Source organism: Plectropomus leopardus, chromosome 2 (assembly GCF_008729295.1).
Source record: "Plectropomus leopardus isolate mb chromosome 2, YSFRI_Pleo_2.0, whole genome shotgun sequence".
In the NCBI taxonomy this organism is placed as follows: domain Eukaryota; kingdom Metazoa; phylum Chordata; class Actinopteri; order Perciformes; family Serranidae; genus Plectropomus; species Plectropomus leopardus.
Window position 1 is genome coordinate 7,559,867 of NC_056464.1, and position 17,855 is coordinate 7,577,721.

Genomic DNA, 17,855 nt, shown 5'->3' on the forward strand with positions numbered 1-17,855 from the left:
TGAAAAAAAAAAATTAAATAGTAAGGTTTTTTTCCTTACAAAAAGAAGAAAGAAAGTCTAATCCAACTCTATTGTTCAATAGATTATTTGGGTATTGTTTAATAGCCTTTGTTGGTTACACTAAACATGGCAAACCTTCAGTGTCAGATAAAAGTATCTGACGCAGAGCAAAATCACATTTATTTTAATTTTTGAAATTCGTCTTTACAAGACCCTCTTTGCTTTTCCAAATGACCTCCCTCTGTATTTTTGTAGAATGTCATTGTCAAGGCACAGGGACGTGTTTTCATTGGAGAGATTACTGTATTTTTTCTTTTTCATTTTGGCTGCTCAGCACCTTATTACTGTACGTCAAGACCTTAAACAAGAAAATGGGGAAAAAAAGAAAAAGAAATGGAGAGGCGATTCTAAGAGAGATCTCCCCATAGATACAGCTGAGGGTATATATTGTCTTTTAAATTAGCTGAATAATGTGTTGTTTAGCCAGTCACACAGCCATCATTAATCTTAATATATATTTCTGCAGAGCTAGAAAAGTAGTTGTGGTGTGAGCTTCACCATCCACTTAAGTTGGAATCAATTTTAAAATAATAAATTGAAAATTGTTATTATTGTTTGTGGTGTGGATGGTATTTAAGTGAAAACACAGGATGTGAACATACCATCACTCTCCAACCGACGTTTACTGTGAGACAACTGTAGTCCCCGAGTGTGCTCATTTATTAGCTCATGTATTGAGTCCTCACAAACATTAAGTAGCTGCTTTTATTTAATTATGTTTCTTTTGTTAGACAGCTACATAAGAATTTAAAAAGTGATTTGATCGTGGCTAAATCAGACACGCCATAACTCCAGCACGGTTGAGCAAAGACGCTGGTGAAATTATGCTGTTGTTCTGTATATTCATAAAAACAATTTGTTATAATGTTTTTCTTGACACTTAATTGAAAGGAAAATTATGAGATGGAGACATGATCTGGCTCTTACAATACATCAATTACCGAGTAAAAAAGGGAGTTCTCTTTATTTACCATTTAGTGATTAAATAAATAATTATTACAAATATGTATATATTACAGCTAGAAAATAGCTAGCAGTATATTATGTTAAGAAATTTAAACTAAAAATTGGATCCTACATAAGCAGAAAACTATAAAGGAAACATAATATACTTTACTTAATCATTAAACAGAAAAGAAACTTTTCTTCTTCTTCTTTTTCTTTTTTTACATAAACATTGAAAAATAATATGTAGATCATTCAACAACAACTTAAAAAAATGGTTAATATATAAGGATAATATATAAATGGTAATTTCTACTCCTGCTCAGCATCCTCAACTTGTGACTTTTGATCAGAAACTCCTTGACAGTTTCCTTCAGCCTTTCTTTCTCTTCCAGGAGAGCCTGATTTCTTCAGTTGACGGCCTCCTTCTGTTGGTGTTGGTCAAGGTTGTTTAGCTTTGTTTGCAGGGCCCTGTTGTCTTTATATAAGATGTCAATTTGAAGGCCCTGTAAATGAGTTGTACACCGCTATATGTTGGTCTTTAGGACTAGATGCAGGTATCCCTTAAGATGCACACCTTGAGTATGCTGCCTGGACTCAGCAGTGATGAAGTAAATTAGCGATGATATCTTCTGGTTCATCAAGTGGGCGCCCACTTCCCTCAGTGTCATAAGCCCATGACACCTCCAGAGGGTCCAGCAGTGAATCCTGGTGTTCCAGGCTCACCCCATAGATGCCATCTGTGGAGTCCTTTCTCTTCATCCAGAGCCACTGACTGCTTTTTTCAGCAGCTACAGAGAGGTGTTTGAATGCTTGCCAGTGGGCCTTGCCTCAAACTCCCATTGCCCAGAGTAGCCTTGACTCATAGCTACAAAACTTTTTTTCCTCCGCTGAACCATGCTGCAGAAAAAAAAGGTAACTGGTCAAAACCATATTTTATTTTTTTCATCAGACCATCGAAGATGCACCAACTCTATCTATTTGTGAGAAATGAGTCAGTTTAATTTCTTTTTTTTAAATTTTACTCAAAATCAAACTAGAGGGGGCACAGCTCAGCCTGCCCCTCGCTTATCCACAGAAAGCAGATGAGACAAAACGTTACGCAGCTGAGAGAAGAGAGTGTAGGCGTAGAGAGCTCCAAGACTTCACTTGCTGCCTCGTCTGAGACGCCTCAACATCGCTCCCCCCTGATAGCTGGTGCACAGTCGCAGTGTTGATATGCTGGTGTTCATGTTGGAAATGTGATAATGGTTTTGATTTAAAAAAATAACATTTCTTAAAGAGCATGTTTGGCATTCTCTATCAAAAACCGGCGGATCCTTTCTAGATGAACCCTGATTTCCAAAAACATCTCAGTTTTTGGTAATTTGGGCTTGTACTTCAACTTTCAAAACAACTACTTGTAAAGGCATGATGACAAATTAGAAGCAAAACTCTTGTCATCTGCACTTTTCATCTGCACGTTTCACAACTATTGAACATTGTTAGCTTGGTTAGATTTTAACAACTCAATCGTTCACTTCATTTTGGAGGAATCATGAGCACCAAAGTATAATTCATTCAGACTTACTGGCGTGGTAAAGAAAGGGCCCTGCCTGTGCTAATAGAAGGGTTACAATATCGTAACCTTGGTTACATTTTTGTTTCTGTAACCTTTACAGACCAGACAAGAGCTGTGTGTCCGTCCACCCCTGATGTTAACCACCCAGTTAGCTTGAGCTATCTATTGTTTTTTGTAGGAGTTTGCTTTGGCCGGCTCTGTCTGAGCTTTTAAATTTAGTTGTGCACAGCTTTACATATCAGATCACCTCAGAGCTAATAATCGTCTATCATAGAACCATGTGGTGACACTCTGATCATTTGCTGCAGCTAATGATCCACGTGACAAGGTAAGAGGCATTGGTACAGGACTGAGTACAGGAAAAAAATCAATATCAATTACACCTTTATTGGAGAATTGTCAAAAGTAAATGCCCAGGTGTCCCTGTTCCTCCAGAGTGAGCCAATGGCTTTGCTCACTGAAAGAACAACAATGAAAAAAACAAGGGTGTAACTGCTTTGTGGTGTAAAATAAGGGAGCCTTCACATGAGCAGCTTTGGCCGAGGAGATAGAGCGGTGCTCCACTCATTAGAAGGTCAGTGGTTCAGTCCCTGTCCCCTTCAGTCTACATTTTTAAGTGTCAGTGAACAAGATACTGAATGGTTATCACTCCTGTAGAGCAGGTAGCCCCTTGCATTGTAGCCTATATTGTTTGAGTGTGTGGAAATGGTTGATGCTGGCTTATGCTGTATAATACTTAGAGTGATTGCTAGAGCCCTGTTTACATGGGACTAGTATTGCCTGGTGACCTTTTGTAATTTGTAATGATTTCATAGGGAGTCTGTGATCCAAATCTCACGTGAATCTGCCGTGTCAGTAATTTGCAAAGTAAGAATTCCTCAGTAAATTACCTACCTTATTCAGCCAAACGAAGATCTAGTGATAATAATAGTTCCATGCAAATCCGCATATAATTGTTTTGGGGTCATATTTAGGTTTACGGTTTTATGACAGTGTGTGGCAGAATCAGTTGTGTTTGATTAGACCTCATTTAGAAGAATGTTGCCAACTTCTTAAGAAAGCATATCAATGGCAAGTTCTTTTAGTCATGATGCTGCATGAAGCAGACATCTGAAAAGTTGTACTGCAGTTGCATGATGCTAGGCAAGTTGTAGCGTCCTGGGTCTACGCTGCACAGCTGGGCTTGATTTATGCCACTGACAAGGCCGTTTCTCTCCAGCACAGCACACTGTGGGGAACCTTAGGAGAGACAGCCTTTCAATTTATCTCAAACAGTCCCTCTCCACTACACACTTCAGGGTTTTTAAAGCAGTCAAGAGCATAGATCAACACCTGAAGTTAGGTCCCACCCCTTGTCCCGGCTCAGAGGATATGGTGACCTCGCCTATTTTCTCTGCACACCCGCCGCAATACAGCCTCGAGCGCTGTTAGCAACACTGACGTTTTGATACAATTATGATTAGAAACATCACCCGCAGGTAGGTCGATGATGGTCAGTGGTGGGTTGGAAAATAGTAACGCGGACACACCTCGCCTTATCTGCGAGCTCACCATGGCAGGCAAACACAATATCAAACACAACCCCTGCAGTGCTTTTTTCACACTTACTTTTCCCATTTACTTGTCTGCTATTTGGAAGTGGATGGCTGCTTCGATGGTGAGTTGAGCGAGCTGTGTGTGCACTGAGGCAACAGTCTTTGTGTATAGAAAGGCCTTGGCTGAGACTAATTATTTGGTGGAATCACAGCAAGCTCACGACGATCTCTCTTCCTGTGGTCTCATGGCTGAGTAATCCCACTGATAGAATCTTAACCCCTATTTTCACAAGCCTGTTTTATTTACCCTGTTAATTAAGTAGAGACGCATACAGGCCTCCACCCTGCAGTCACGCCACCAATCAGCCATGGCATCTCAGAGTCGCTAAGTATTCATGAGCGGTCCTGTTTGAAACTCTCAAATCACAATCTAATCTGTGATTAGGCATATTGTTTGTATGTTGAATTTTTATGAGTGCGCTCCCTATTCTTCAATTGCGTTTGTTAGTGTGTTTATGTAGAAAGTGAGCGAACATTATTTCACTATTTGAGGCTCCAGTTGCTGCCATTAGAAACTCGCTCCACATTCCTTGCTTCAAAGCGCGCAACGCAACATTTTCTTGCCTCCTTTATTTGCAACTCATTATTTGGATTGTGACAGTTTCCTCTCACAATGTCGAATTTATCAAACAGATCAAAGACAAAATGTGTCTGAATGAAACATCAAAAACAAGGCTTTCAAGTGCTTTTTTGATTGCGAGGAAGCTTACAAAAAGGCAACGTCTGCATCTGTTAACAGCAAAGAGAACGTAAGGATATAACAAAAAACAGGCTTTTTACTTTGGACCGGGCCTTTTTCCTGCGATTTCCACTTCACAGTGCCCGTGATAGCTGCTCTGTGACTGATGTTATTTGTCTCTTTCATCTTGTCACAGAGCAGGGAGGATCAACGCTGCAGAGCCCCTGTCCTCAGAGGCTTGATCTCACCCAAAATACACAGCTGTGTTTTTTCGGGATTACACGAGTGCATTCAGCCATCTCGCCTTGTTCAAAAATAATCGCCTCCTTTTAGGAGAATTATTGCCGTGTCCATTAAACCTGTGTGAGGTAGGGATGAAAGGAGTGGCACTTGTGTTCATCTCACCTGTGAATTATTGATACCTGCCCCTCTGCCGGCTTCTCTCTGGGATGGAGGTGGGAAATGTCTCCTCGCATAATGGGCATATCGCGCCGACATGTTGTCAGGGCCATGGCAGAGACGAGGGAAGGCCGGAGCAAAACTGAAATGTGTTAATAGTACACCAACATCTCTTATTCACCCCGGCTGCGCCTCGGTTGACTTCTACTGTATTTGACCTCATCTGCTCTTCCATTAGCTTCAGACTTAAATGACAAACGCAGATAGCCGGTCTGCTTGTCTTTTTGTGCAGCCTGTGAAAGAAATGTGCCTCCCCGTTCTCCACACTTCAAATAAAGGTAGACAATGCCGTGACTGGCTGAGATCAGTCTCAGCTCCACGGGAGGGCTACTGAGGATTTCTCTCGGAGCCATTGTGATGGCACCACTTGTACAGTCTCCTCTTACAAGATGCATCGTGCACAAGTCACGTGATAGCTGTTTTGTCCCTGAGGATAAGGGGATTGTGGATACACAGAGTGCATGGCACAAATGCAGGTATTTAGTTATGTTGAGGTATTGCTGTGAGCCTGTGCTGGTTGACATGAATTGGGTCAGAGCTTGTTCTAGTTGAAATGGTGTTTTCCATTTTGTTTTCACTCCAGTTAAGGGTCCAGTGTTTAGGATCTAGGGTTATATATTGACAGAAAAGGGATGTAATATAATAAGTATGTTTTCTTTTGTTTGTAATCACCTGCAAATAAGAATTGCTGTTTTTGTTGCCTTAGAATGAGCCGTCCATATCTCAGGGGGAGCGGGTCCTCATCCACAGAGTCTGCCGTATTTCAACAGTAGCATATAACAGGTAGACCAAACACCAGCTCTAGATAAGGCTATTCATGTTTTTGGATCTGCCACTGTTGTTAGCAGCACCTTCTGTGATGAACCACAGTGTCGAAAAAACTTTTTTTTGGGGGGGTATTTTATTTGAAACTGCTTGAGTCCATTTCCTTATATATATTAGTTCCATTCTCATGAACATGATATCTAAAGAGCGCCTTGAGAAAATGTACCCAAATTTGAAATGTCCACTTGAACTTATTGATGTACATGTTAGACTTTGGTAGTGAGGTCAAGGTCATTGTGGTTTTGTCTTTCTCATTCTTGTGAATGCATCTAAAGCTATCTAAAGCTTTAAAGTGTTTTTTTTTTTTTTTTGTTTGTTTGTTTGTTTTTTTTCAAATTTGGCACAAACATTCTACTTGGACTTGACGATGACCTGATTAGAGTTTGGTGGTCAAATATCAAAGGTCAAGGCTTCTATGACCTTGCTTCTAGCTTGTCAACCAAATATCTCAAAATCACCATGTGTGAATTTCATCAAATTTGGCACAAACCTCCACATGGTTTTAAGAATAAACTGATTAGAATTTGCTTTGCTTTGCCACTTAGTTGCTGTTTTTAATTGTCGGGTCCATTTGTTTTGAAGAGAGAAAGACTTTCATAGAAAGGCTAGCTCCCGGTACCAACCTCTTGAATGTCTGGGTGTGAAATTATCAGAGAAAAAAGCTGAGCACACATTAGGTGGGCTAGCAGCCTAGACCCTGATGAGATATACATCATAGGAGAAAAAACAATTTCTAACATAAGACTTCTTTATTGAGTGTTTTTACCAATTTAAATCATCAGGGTCCATTTGTTTTGGAGAGAAAGACACCTCTGCAGATAATTCAGCTCCTGGTAAAAACCCCTCTGAGCAATGAATACAAAAGGAATCTTAACAAGGAGTTCAAGCTTGGTACTTGGGAAATGTTTAAGGTGGTTGCAATCTGCAGTCCTCACTGCTAGATGCCATTAAATTCTATACACTGCTTTTAATTGATAATTGATGTGTATGTGGTAAAAACTCACTATAATGCAGAACCGCTACCTCCAGATAACATGTGTCATCAAGACAAACTTTACTATATACCCAGAGCACCAGCAACACAGTGTAATTAATGTATAGTGGCTGTTTTAATTGTGCTTACTCTGCTCAGGGTTATTGCCAGTTGTAGGACTGTGGTGCCATTTAATGGGCCATTTTCTTCAAATTTATCAGCCTCCAGGTTTGATGTCATTAACTGTGGGCCATCCCACACTAGAGATATGCCCCTCATGTAACTGATGGTCATTGTTGGCTACTTTACATTCAGCACTTTTTTCTTACGCCTGATATAAACCAAGAAGTCTGCACTCAGCAGCACCATGTGGTTTTAGAAGCAGATCCTCTTACAATAACTGTCTCTGCCTTTTCTTATCACATCCACCACTTGAAAAAGACTCAATGCAGACACCGAAGCAGGGAGCAAGGGATGTAACACTATGTCACACAGTATCAACCGCATTTCACAAGTACATCCAGTTAAATGCATCACTGGTGCAAACAAGAAACCGCCTGCTCACATAACAGTGAAAGCTGATGAACTGTTTCCGGTGCCATGTGTCATTTAGACTCCTACCATGGCGATTAAACTCCTCTGTGTTTCAGCTCCGGCTGCATCCTCAATTATATTCAACGGTTAGATGGCTGTTTGGAATCAATCAAAAGCAGTAGAGGAGGAAGTTTAAATTTGAGGGAGTGACATCAGTCTGGAAAGCCAGTGTGCTAAAATACAGTCTGTTACTTTGGCCCTGTTCCAGTGGTGATGCAGTCATGTAGTGGGTGAGTATGAGACAGATTGTTCTAATTGGTGCTTTACAGTTGAAGCAGTGTAGGGTTAAGGGAATAGCCAGTAATCTGTCAGATGAATGGGTATAAATACTACTTTCTAAAAAAAAGAAATTAGAAAAATATGACACTGATTTAATAAAAAAAAAAACCTCTTCTTTGAAGCGGCTCTAATCGGTAGTTGTACTACTTGTAATGAGCCCACAGAGAATTGTCATGCAACTTTGCGGTTCGATAAAGCTTCATGGCACCTTTTAGCTCAATGTTTTAGACCCCACCACTGTAACGCTCCTTTTCAGTATCAACTGAAGTTCACTCTCCCGTCTCCATCTAGTTTAGAAACCTTGCATTTTTCAAAAGATTGAACTATTCATGTTCTGAAACAAAAAGGCATCTGACTGTAGAGATTCATTGTTTAACAACAGGTCTAATATAAAAACACAAATGAAGAAATGTGCAGTGATCTTAAATCTTTCTCTTTTCTGGCCACTTAAAGTCAGCCCAACAAGCTGTAACCACAACACTAATATATCACCACCTTAAAAAGCTGATTTAGCAAATCATCACATACAGCAGACACAGAGAAACATAATTATTCATTTTTATTTTAAGTCCAACATTTCTTGTAGCTCTGCTTTGGTCCATGCCAACTGCTGAGAAAGGTATCTGTTTTCATGTGCTGTAGACTATTTTTACCAACTAGACACTAACTTTGTCTCTTTACCAGTCCGTGGGTTTACACAGCTACCTACTGTGCTTGTAAACTAATGTTGATGAGAGCTGTGAGAGTGAACCATATGTCAGAAGATTTTCAAACACTCTGTAAGACCCATTTACACATATACATGTATTTTTGAAAACAGTTTTTTTTCCCCTACGTTTTGACCTCTTGTCCAGATGCAAACACACATGCAAATGTTTTAGGTCACTAAAACAGAAAATTTTAAAAAACGTCTTTTAAGGTGCAAAATTTTCTAAACTTTGGTTTCTTTTAAATATGTAAATGTATAAAAAAAAATGTTTGAATGCAGGACACAATAATGCTATCTCCTCGATTCACGTATGCATTTTGTGTAATGAGAATATGCCAAAAATGACAACACCAACAGACTACTGGTTTGTCTACATTTTCCTGGCACTGCTAATAAATATTTTAATAGTAAAGACGGTAAACTTTTCACGTTATGAGACCTCAAATAGAGGTTTTGAAAAAGGTACACTTGTGCACTTCACAACCTTTGTTAAAATGGGTGATGGTGGAAGACAGCTAATATGAGTGAGTGTTTGGGGTTGTTTTGCGTTCTTGTTTGGACAGAGATATTTTGTAAAAGGAAGGCCATTTTTAAATATCTGTCTTGTAGACATGGCCTAAATCTGAAGGGAACTGCAGAGTCCTGTGACAATTCTCTGTGGTACTGTCATTTCGAGTGACCCCTTTACGAATACACAGTCATTTGATCCATTGTTAATAGAAAAATATCGACTCGTGCCGCTTTAAGTGTTCATGTGTGTTCCTGCACATGTGTGAAATAACGCACATGTGGTGGTGTCCATGTATGGGAATCAAGAACAGTCATTACACAGATTCACCTCTCCCTCTGTATTCCTCCGTTTGCTTGCATCTCTCAAACCCCCGCTGCCATCTCACAGTGACTGAATCCGCTCTCTGTGACTCCTTTGACTCAAAGGTGAACAGAGCAATTTACAGGCCACACATCATTCCCCCCCTTCACAATCAGGCTGACGCCGTTTCATATTTACAGTTTGCAGATTCAGCAGAGCATTTCACATAATTAAAATTCAGCGTGCTTTGATGAGCTGGTCCACCCTTGATTTCCCACAGTACCTAGCTTTCAAGGGCACAATTTCCATTTTTGCTTGTTATTTAGAAAATGTCAAGTTTCGTTAAGGCCTTTTGACCTTTTTTGAAGCACTTGTGGCCATTGTATAAAGGGCAAGAAGCCACTGTTGTCCTGGATATCTGGAAGTCATGCGCTGAATTAATCACCCCTGAAAATACAATCCTATTTCTCATCGTTGTCATCTGCAAAGAAGCAGAACTTAATTAGAGACACGGAGGAATGTTCTTTGCTGTGTTAGTCACTTGTCTTTGCTGCTTTGTCAACCCTTTGTCACACAGTTGAAACTTCACATATGTGCATTGCAGCACTTGTTATTATAGTGCAAGCTGATGCTACAGCAGTAATACAAATGTCCCTTTTTTAACTACAGGGTCTCCATCTTGGACAACGGGAACCTTCGAGTATGGAATGCGACCAAATCTGATGCAGGTCTCTACACCTGTGTGGCAAGAAACCAGTTCGGTGTAGCAAGCAGCACAGGAAGTGTCACAGTTAAAGGTATTTCCTATTTCCTCTTTAAATTTCATCAGTCTCTTTTGCAATTCAGTCAGCAGGGACCCTGACCAATAAAATACTGGACACCTTTTTCAAATACACGTTTTTCACTCTGACAGCACATAGAGTTGCTTGATGTTTCATTCTGCTCCCCCGGAAAAACTAACCCGAAGTATTGGATTTCATAAATAAAACATGACCAACACAGAGAAGAAGGACACAGATTTTTTTTTTTTCTGAAGCCTCCAACCACCTGTTTTTTTCCGTCTTTTGATAAGTCATGAGGAGCACAGTTTTATCTCTGCATTGTCATCACCAGAGAGACAGACACACCTCGGTTGCTATGTCTGTTTGCAGAGGTGTTGAAAACATTCAGCTCACTGCCTCGGTGCCTCCACTAAAAGAGGATATGCTGTGTGAAAAAGGCCTGGTGTTGTTAGATCATCTGGGCTGGGGATTGTGTTTCTGCTCTGCTGCTGTGACTTATTACACTTCATAACAGAGTAAGAGACCGTTTTACCATCACTAAGGGTGTTAATATTTCAAGCGTTATTGTACGTAACTGACCTTGCAATATGGGATCACATCTGTGTTTTATGTGATTTGTCTATTACTCCCTAAGTCCACACAAGAACAGCAACAGTTGAAAAAGTGGTACATTGGTGAAAATAGAGATGCACTGTTTAAGGAAGCTATTTCTGCATTTTCTGCCTTTACTTTGCACTCTGTGAATGAGCTTTTAAATTATTTCAATCACAAAATCAAGAATGTTGTCAGTGTCATTCCACCCAGGGTTAAATCGTTATCTGGCAAACAAAAAGCACCATGGAGACACGCTGAATCAAAAATGAATCTGAAAAGGAAATGCCAAAAAGCTGAGCACAAAAGGCGACAAACAAAACTTCAAAATCACCTTGACACATTGAAAGTAAACCTCAATAATAATTGCAACTTGGAAATGAGAACCATGCAGACCTTCTCTAACTATCATCAGTAACAATGTCAATAATGCCCGTGCTCATTTTGGTACCATTGATAGGCTGACTAATCTACCCATACTAGTTTAATTTAAACTCTTTTACACTAAGAAATATGACTTTGCTGACCTCTAAATAATAAAATGAAAAGTACTAGATAGTCTGAATCATCTGAGCTTACCAACCCTTGAGCAGCATGATACCATTACTTTGTAACTTATTGGACCAGTTCTCTAGTGTAGCAGGGTTAATGATCCCACTTGCCATTACTTGCCAATAGTTGTCATTAAATGTAATCCCCTGCAAACTTGAGCAAGGCATGTCATTTATCGTTACCAGTCTGCAGGAGCCTGGCAGGGGGAGCTCAATAACAAATTAACACAAGTCTCAGTGCAAAAAAAACGATATTAGATAGAAATAAACAGTATTAAAATAAAAAAAAATTAAATCATATAATTACTGGTAGTGACAACCATAGGCAAGTAATGGCAAGTGGGATCAGTACACAGGCATCAACTAAGTAACTTCTTAACCTCAAATGGGTTCTTTGATAAATTTGCCATGAATACATTTGACTTTACAGTATTACTTGGCAGACTGTAAGAATTGGACTGTGCTTACAGGAACAGTGCTAAGGTAGTTCAAATCATATCTTCAGGCAACATGTTCTCACTTCCATCTTGTCAAATTTGCCAACTTGGATAGCGGCCATGTGCATCAAACTATGATGCTCTCGGTACCTGTCTGTTGATTTTGGCTTGTTAAATGCTACAGTGTCCCTTTAAAGTAAACTTGTGTTTCAACAAGAAAAGAATTTTAAGGCAACTAAATTACTTGGATAGATTTAAATAAAACATAATGGTTTAAATCATGATGTTTATTAAATTTCTTAACTAACATTAGTATGGGATGTATATCGCTTATGTCACATGACATGTACAGTATGTGACGTGACTACTTTACGTAGATAAAATCTCAACGTAGACTTTAGTTTGTTTTTGTTTTTTCATTTTGGCCCTGTGAGTGTTCATGGGCTTTTTTGCTCTTTTTAGTATGCCATCGCCACGGATGGGTTTACATTCACGTTAGCCTGTAATTTTGCGTCTGAGCTTACCAACACAATGTGTGGAATTCCCCAAGGCTCAATGATTGGACCTTTACTGGACCTGTATTGGACCTCTACTCATATATTGACCTACTTTTGTCACATAACACAAAATATTAACTATCGCAATTATACAGACAATACCCAAGTTTGCCTTGCTCTGTCACCGAGTTACGGCCATCTTTTAAATTCTCTGCAAAGAAATTAAGCAAAGAAGTGACTGGAATTTTTTGAGCTACTTCCTACTAAATGCTGTTCTCAGATCTCTTCACTGGCTTCCAGTGTGTCAAAAATAGTGTTTAAAGTACTGCTGCTTGTCTATAACACTCTCAGTGGCTTAGGACCAAAATACATTTGTCTTTCACTAAATGAACCCTCTCAGCCTCTCTGTTTGAAGAGTGCTTATTAAACACGAGGAAGCAGCATTTAGTTACTGTGCACAACAGAGTTGGAACACACTTCCTGGGAATGTTTGACTGGCACCAACTTTGACTACCTTTAAATGCAGTTTAAAAACTCTTATGGACTGTTTATGATTAAACACTCACCATTAGCCATCTCGTCCTCCTTTTCTGTTTATACCTTTGTTCTTAACATTTTGATTTACTTTTAATCTTCATATTTTTATACCATTTTGCTGGCTTTCTTAAAGAACTATTTCACTGATATTAAGGAGGCCCTCACATAACTCTAGGCTGTCTCTGCATACATAGAGAGACTTAAATACTTTTGAAATCGGAGCTACATGACAAGAGAAAACAGAGAAAAAGGGTGCTTTTTCTCAAGAGATAGAAAACCTAAACTACCAGAATGCTACATTCCTGATCAGATCAATAAATAACTTAGAACTTAGAATAACTTTGAATGAAAAAAAAACGTAACTATAGTCCTTTTTACTTAACATTTATTATTTTAAGGGCAGCTTAAACTTAATTCTTAGCAAACCTATCAGCAGTCATCAAGCGTAGCTAAACCAACTTTACTCCAGTGAAGTGAAGGGCTGTCTTTCACGATGAATTCGGCAGCAGCCCTTTGAAATTCTGCTGTTTTATTTCTGTGTCATCTTCCCTTGTTTTTCGCAATGGTTAATGGGTCGGACTTGAGTGTCTGACTTCTATCCACTAAGATGGGATTAATAAATTGGAACATAACGTTACATTAGAAGTGCTTAAAATTGATGGCATTAACTGGGACATAACTATGAGCTGCAGTCTTTTTAGTGTTAACGAGTGTTGCCTGCATGTTTAGTTTTGCTACTCATTGTAGCGTTGCCATCGGACCACCGAGGCTCGGGGCTCCACTGCTGGACTCACGTCAGCATTAGCTGCTTTGCTAAAGCTATCAAAGACACTGCACTGCTTAATATTTAAGGAATGCTGCACTTGCACCTATTTTTTGACAAAAATTGCATTTAGCTGGACCGTGGTGACTTTTAGAAAAGTGAGCCCACACTCTCGTAAGCTTGAGTGACATTCACCTTACTATTACTACAACTACAAGCAGAGGAGTGAGCCGCGGCACAACAATAAACGCCATATGCCATCCCCTGATGCTGGCAGCTTTGTCATCATGAGGAGCACGTTGCCGGATATGTTAGAATTAACATTACACAAAAAAAAAAAACAAATACAGATAGCGGCACTGTTTGTCATGGAGCTTATTAGTGCTTAAGTACAGACCCAATTATGTACAGGTGCCAATTAATATCGGTTCTCAATACCCATCCCTATTGAGGAGTGACCTCTAGCTCACCTGGTATACTGTGCGCACCATATGGCTGAGGCTTCTGCAGCGGCCTGGGTTCGTTTTTGGCCTGCGGTCCTTTGCTGCATGGCACCCCGCCCTCTCTCTCCCCCCTTTCCTGTTTCTCATAAGCTGTACTGTCAATAAAGGGAAAATTCCCCAAAATATAATCTAAAAAAATATGTGTTGTAAAACATATTAGAGAAGTAATAGGCAGTACAGTGACATAAGCTGGATTTTTATTCAGTCTGTTTTGCCAAGTTTTACCGTTTGATCAGATTTCGATTCGACTTTGAGAGAGAGAGAGAGAGAGAGAGAGAGAAAGAAGTTAGTCTCTTGATCCAGCTCTATACTCTTTGTGTCAACTGTGGCGGGCAATAAGAAAATGCGAAAGTACAGCCTGTAGTTTGAGCAAGAGCCAGCAAAACTCCGTCAAATGACATAAATTACATTGTTTGCTGGTGTATCTCCTGAAGGGAAGGCGGGGTATCCAGCCACTGGTCAGATGGAGAGAATTTACCACAGTTCATCTTCACATACTACCAACATTGTTTTGATACAAAGCTAGTTGAAAATCAGCATCTGATCTGCATCAGTATCTTTATAGTGTTTTACTGCTACTTTGCCTTTGTGTATGAAATGAGCTATACAAGTAATCTTCATTGAAACTGAATGTGAGTTGGATATAACATGCAGTGAATTGTGTGGCTTTACTCTGTGCATACTGCTGTTTTTCTGTCCTATTTCCATCTGGGATGGTTTTCTCACCTCCTCCAGTTCCTGAGGGATTTGCTGACTTATTCAGTGAACTATACCCTCGCCGTGACCTCCTTTTCACAGAGGTTGTACAGTTCATTTGTGTTATTGTTATTTGTTCTGCCCTGACCTTCCCCATTGGTTGGCTTGTGTCAGATCTATAGACTTATTGATCTCCATTATACTGGCCTCTAGGACAAAAGTTCATGCCTCATATTTCACAGGTTTGCCATAGATTTACATGTATATTTTAACAGGTTATTGGCATCAAATCTTTTAGACAAATCAGACAGCTGCCACTGCATTTCAGTTTTACTACAAGCAGCAGATTCTGAGATGTCAAGACAAACCCTTTGGGCAAGATCGTGCTTGGCAGATTCACTCAGAAGCTTTATTCGCCTACCTAGGAGAGAATACGCCTCAGTGTAACCGCATGTAAACAAGCAGCACATAGTAATCGTTTGCTTGTGATGGTGCTGAAAAGACCTTTCACCTGTTAGGCAATAAATAGCACAGGGTAAAGAAAAAATTAATAACATGGCGCCGAAATCCCTCCAATTCCCAAGACCATATGATGAGAAGTTTTCCACCACTCTCTGAAGTCAAATCATTTTTTTTCATAAAGTCTCTGAGACAGAGCTTCTCCTCTTCTTCTTCATCTCCCTTCTTCTTCTTCTTCTTAGATTATTGCTCAAAGGTTCAGTCCATTTAATTGTCTTTCTTCTACAAGTTAGCCATCTGTAAAATCCTTTGAAATGCCATGTCAACAACACAGTGGCCCGCTAGAATCAGTTGGATTTTTTTTTTTTTCCTCCAAGTTGCTCCTTTAATACATGAATTAATATTTTATCCCCACAGTCAAGTGTTAGATTGAATACTTTTAAAAAACATTGATTAATGTCAGTGCGAATAACAGCAAAAGGAATGTCCTACACTGTATTTATATAGGAATTCCCTTTTTCTTTTTAACCAGAAAACAAATCAGATAATGGAATTAAAAAAAAAAAACTAGAGCAGCTCTTTCTTCTCTAAATCACTATCAAGGCATGTTTCCTTTTTCTGTTGAATTATAAAAGACAGATTTCATATATTATGAATGCCTGAAAGTCGGCAACAGTAGAGGATGTGGGGAGAGCTCAGAGTGCACCTTACTGCAGATTTATTCAGAAGCCTCCCATTGATGACTGCCTTTCTACGGAAATTATTAGTAACCTCTGCATAATGAATTGAAGAAATTAACGCTATTAAATGCCAGCGTATTTGTTGTTTTGCACATGGAACATGTTCAAATTTTAAGCACGGAGCTCAACTTGGAGGCATAATAAAAAGCCCAGCATTGCTACACCCTGCCAGTTACACTTTACACTCTCCTTATGCCCATTTATCACACACTGTGAAATGAAAATGGTACAGAACCCCCCCCAGCCAATCAGTGTGCAGGGGGGGCGGGTGAAACCCGCCGCTTTCTCTGTAGGTTCAGGCTGATGGCCTATATGTGATTTTCCAATCAAGCTGCAAGGAAACACACCCGCGTATGTCTTCTCAGCATAAACAGACGGCGCCGTTATCCACTTATTATTCCTGTGAAAGGGAATATGGGTTTTATTTGACACCCCCATTCACTCGCTTCCTCTCCATCATCATATGTTAAAGCAGTTTTTCTGCAGCTGATGTACAAATGTTCCTGTATATGATCATGTGCCTCTCTGTCACAATCAATATTGTTTGGAAAATGGGATGGGGTAATTTACATGCACTATTTCATTGAGGATTGGAAACCTGTTTAGCGGGGAGAAATGCATGTTGCGGGAGCAGCCCTTATGGGAGATGACAGTAGTTTATTCAAATTGACTTTGGTGATATGAATGCCGAAAAATACCTGTCAAAAAGCATCAGACGTCTCCTGCTGTGAATAAGCCACCTCGCAAACAGCGGAGGAGCAGTCACAACAGATGAGGCCTGTTAATGTCCCCATTATTCCAACACTGGGGGGATATTAGCAGATTAATTGCACTTGATTATAGACGTGCTCCCTGAATTTTGATTACACTGGAGATAAGCCGCTGCAATTAGGGTTGCCTCCGATCATTACAGATGGTCAGTGAACTCAAAACTTCAGAGATCATGCTGTGCTCACTTCTGTTTGCCTCTTTAAACTCTGTAAGCAATTTATCTTCCCAACGCTGTGACACCATTGCATTTCCACTTTTTTTTAAGGTATCTGACTCTTTTGTCTTTTTAACATGGCTCTTGCAAAGGCAATGTCCGTAATTTTTCAGTAAATGTCTCAACATTTATTGACTAGATTTGCATGATGTTTGCCACACTTATATTTCTATCAAGATTAAATGTTATCGCTTTTGGTGATCCTTTAACTTTCTCTCTAGTGCCATTTTGAGGCTCAAGATTCTTATTCACCTATTCACTAGAGCACTTCAGGGATGACGTTTTCCTCGAAAGTTTTTTCCATTGGATTTTGAAAATAAGCTCTGGTTAAGAAACATTTATGATACTTACGCATTTTGTTCAGCAAGATAATCTTTACAAATGAATGCCACTTCCAGGATTTTTAAAGCCTAAATGCAATCACCAGAAGCTAACGTTGGGCTAAAAAGGAACTATACTATGCTCGTGTCGCCACTGCCACAAGGCTGTAAAGCTGTGTTAAGCTCTGCTCATTGTCATGATGTTCTATAGTCCCATGTAACCATTTGTTAAGACGCATACAAACATTTTGCGAATGGGGTATTTACTGACATATTTTATGACGTACAACAAAACGTTAGTCGCTTGTGTGACATGCATGACATGTTAGATTGTGTACATGTATGACATGTAGTCCGACCACATTGAAAGGCAAGAGTATTTTTAGCCGTTCTAAATAAAAAAACACGCAGAAAGGTTGGAAAACTGTGCCTCCCTCACGTGCAATTTATTAGCCCATACACAAAAGACGTCTCTAGCCAATGCTCTTCTTCAAATACTCTGAA

At 39.6% G+C, this 17,855-nt stretch overlaps 1 protein-coding gene across 1 annotated transcript in view; it reads left to right on the forward strand.

Moving 5' to 3' along the window:
- The window catches only part of cntn4 (contactin 4), a 182,560-nt gene that overhangs the window by 145,647 nt on the left and 19,058 nt on the right, over window positions 1-17,855 (forward strand). Inside the window, exon 11 of the mRNA XM_042495354.1 lies at window positions 10,160-10,287. Within this exon, the coding sequence (XP_042351288.1) occupies window positions 10,160-10,287 (128 nt within the window). The remainder of the gene's footprint in view (window positions 1-10,159; window positions 10,288-17,855) is intronic.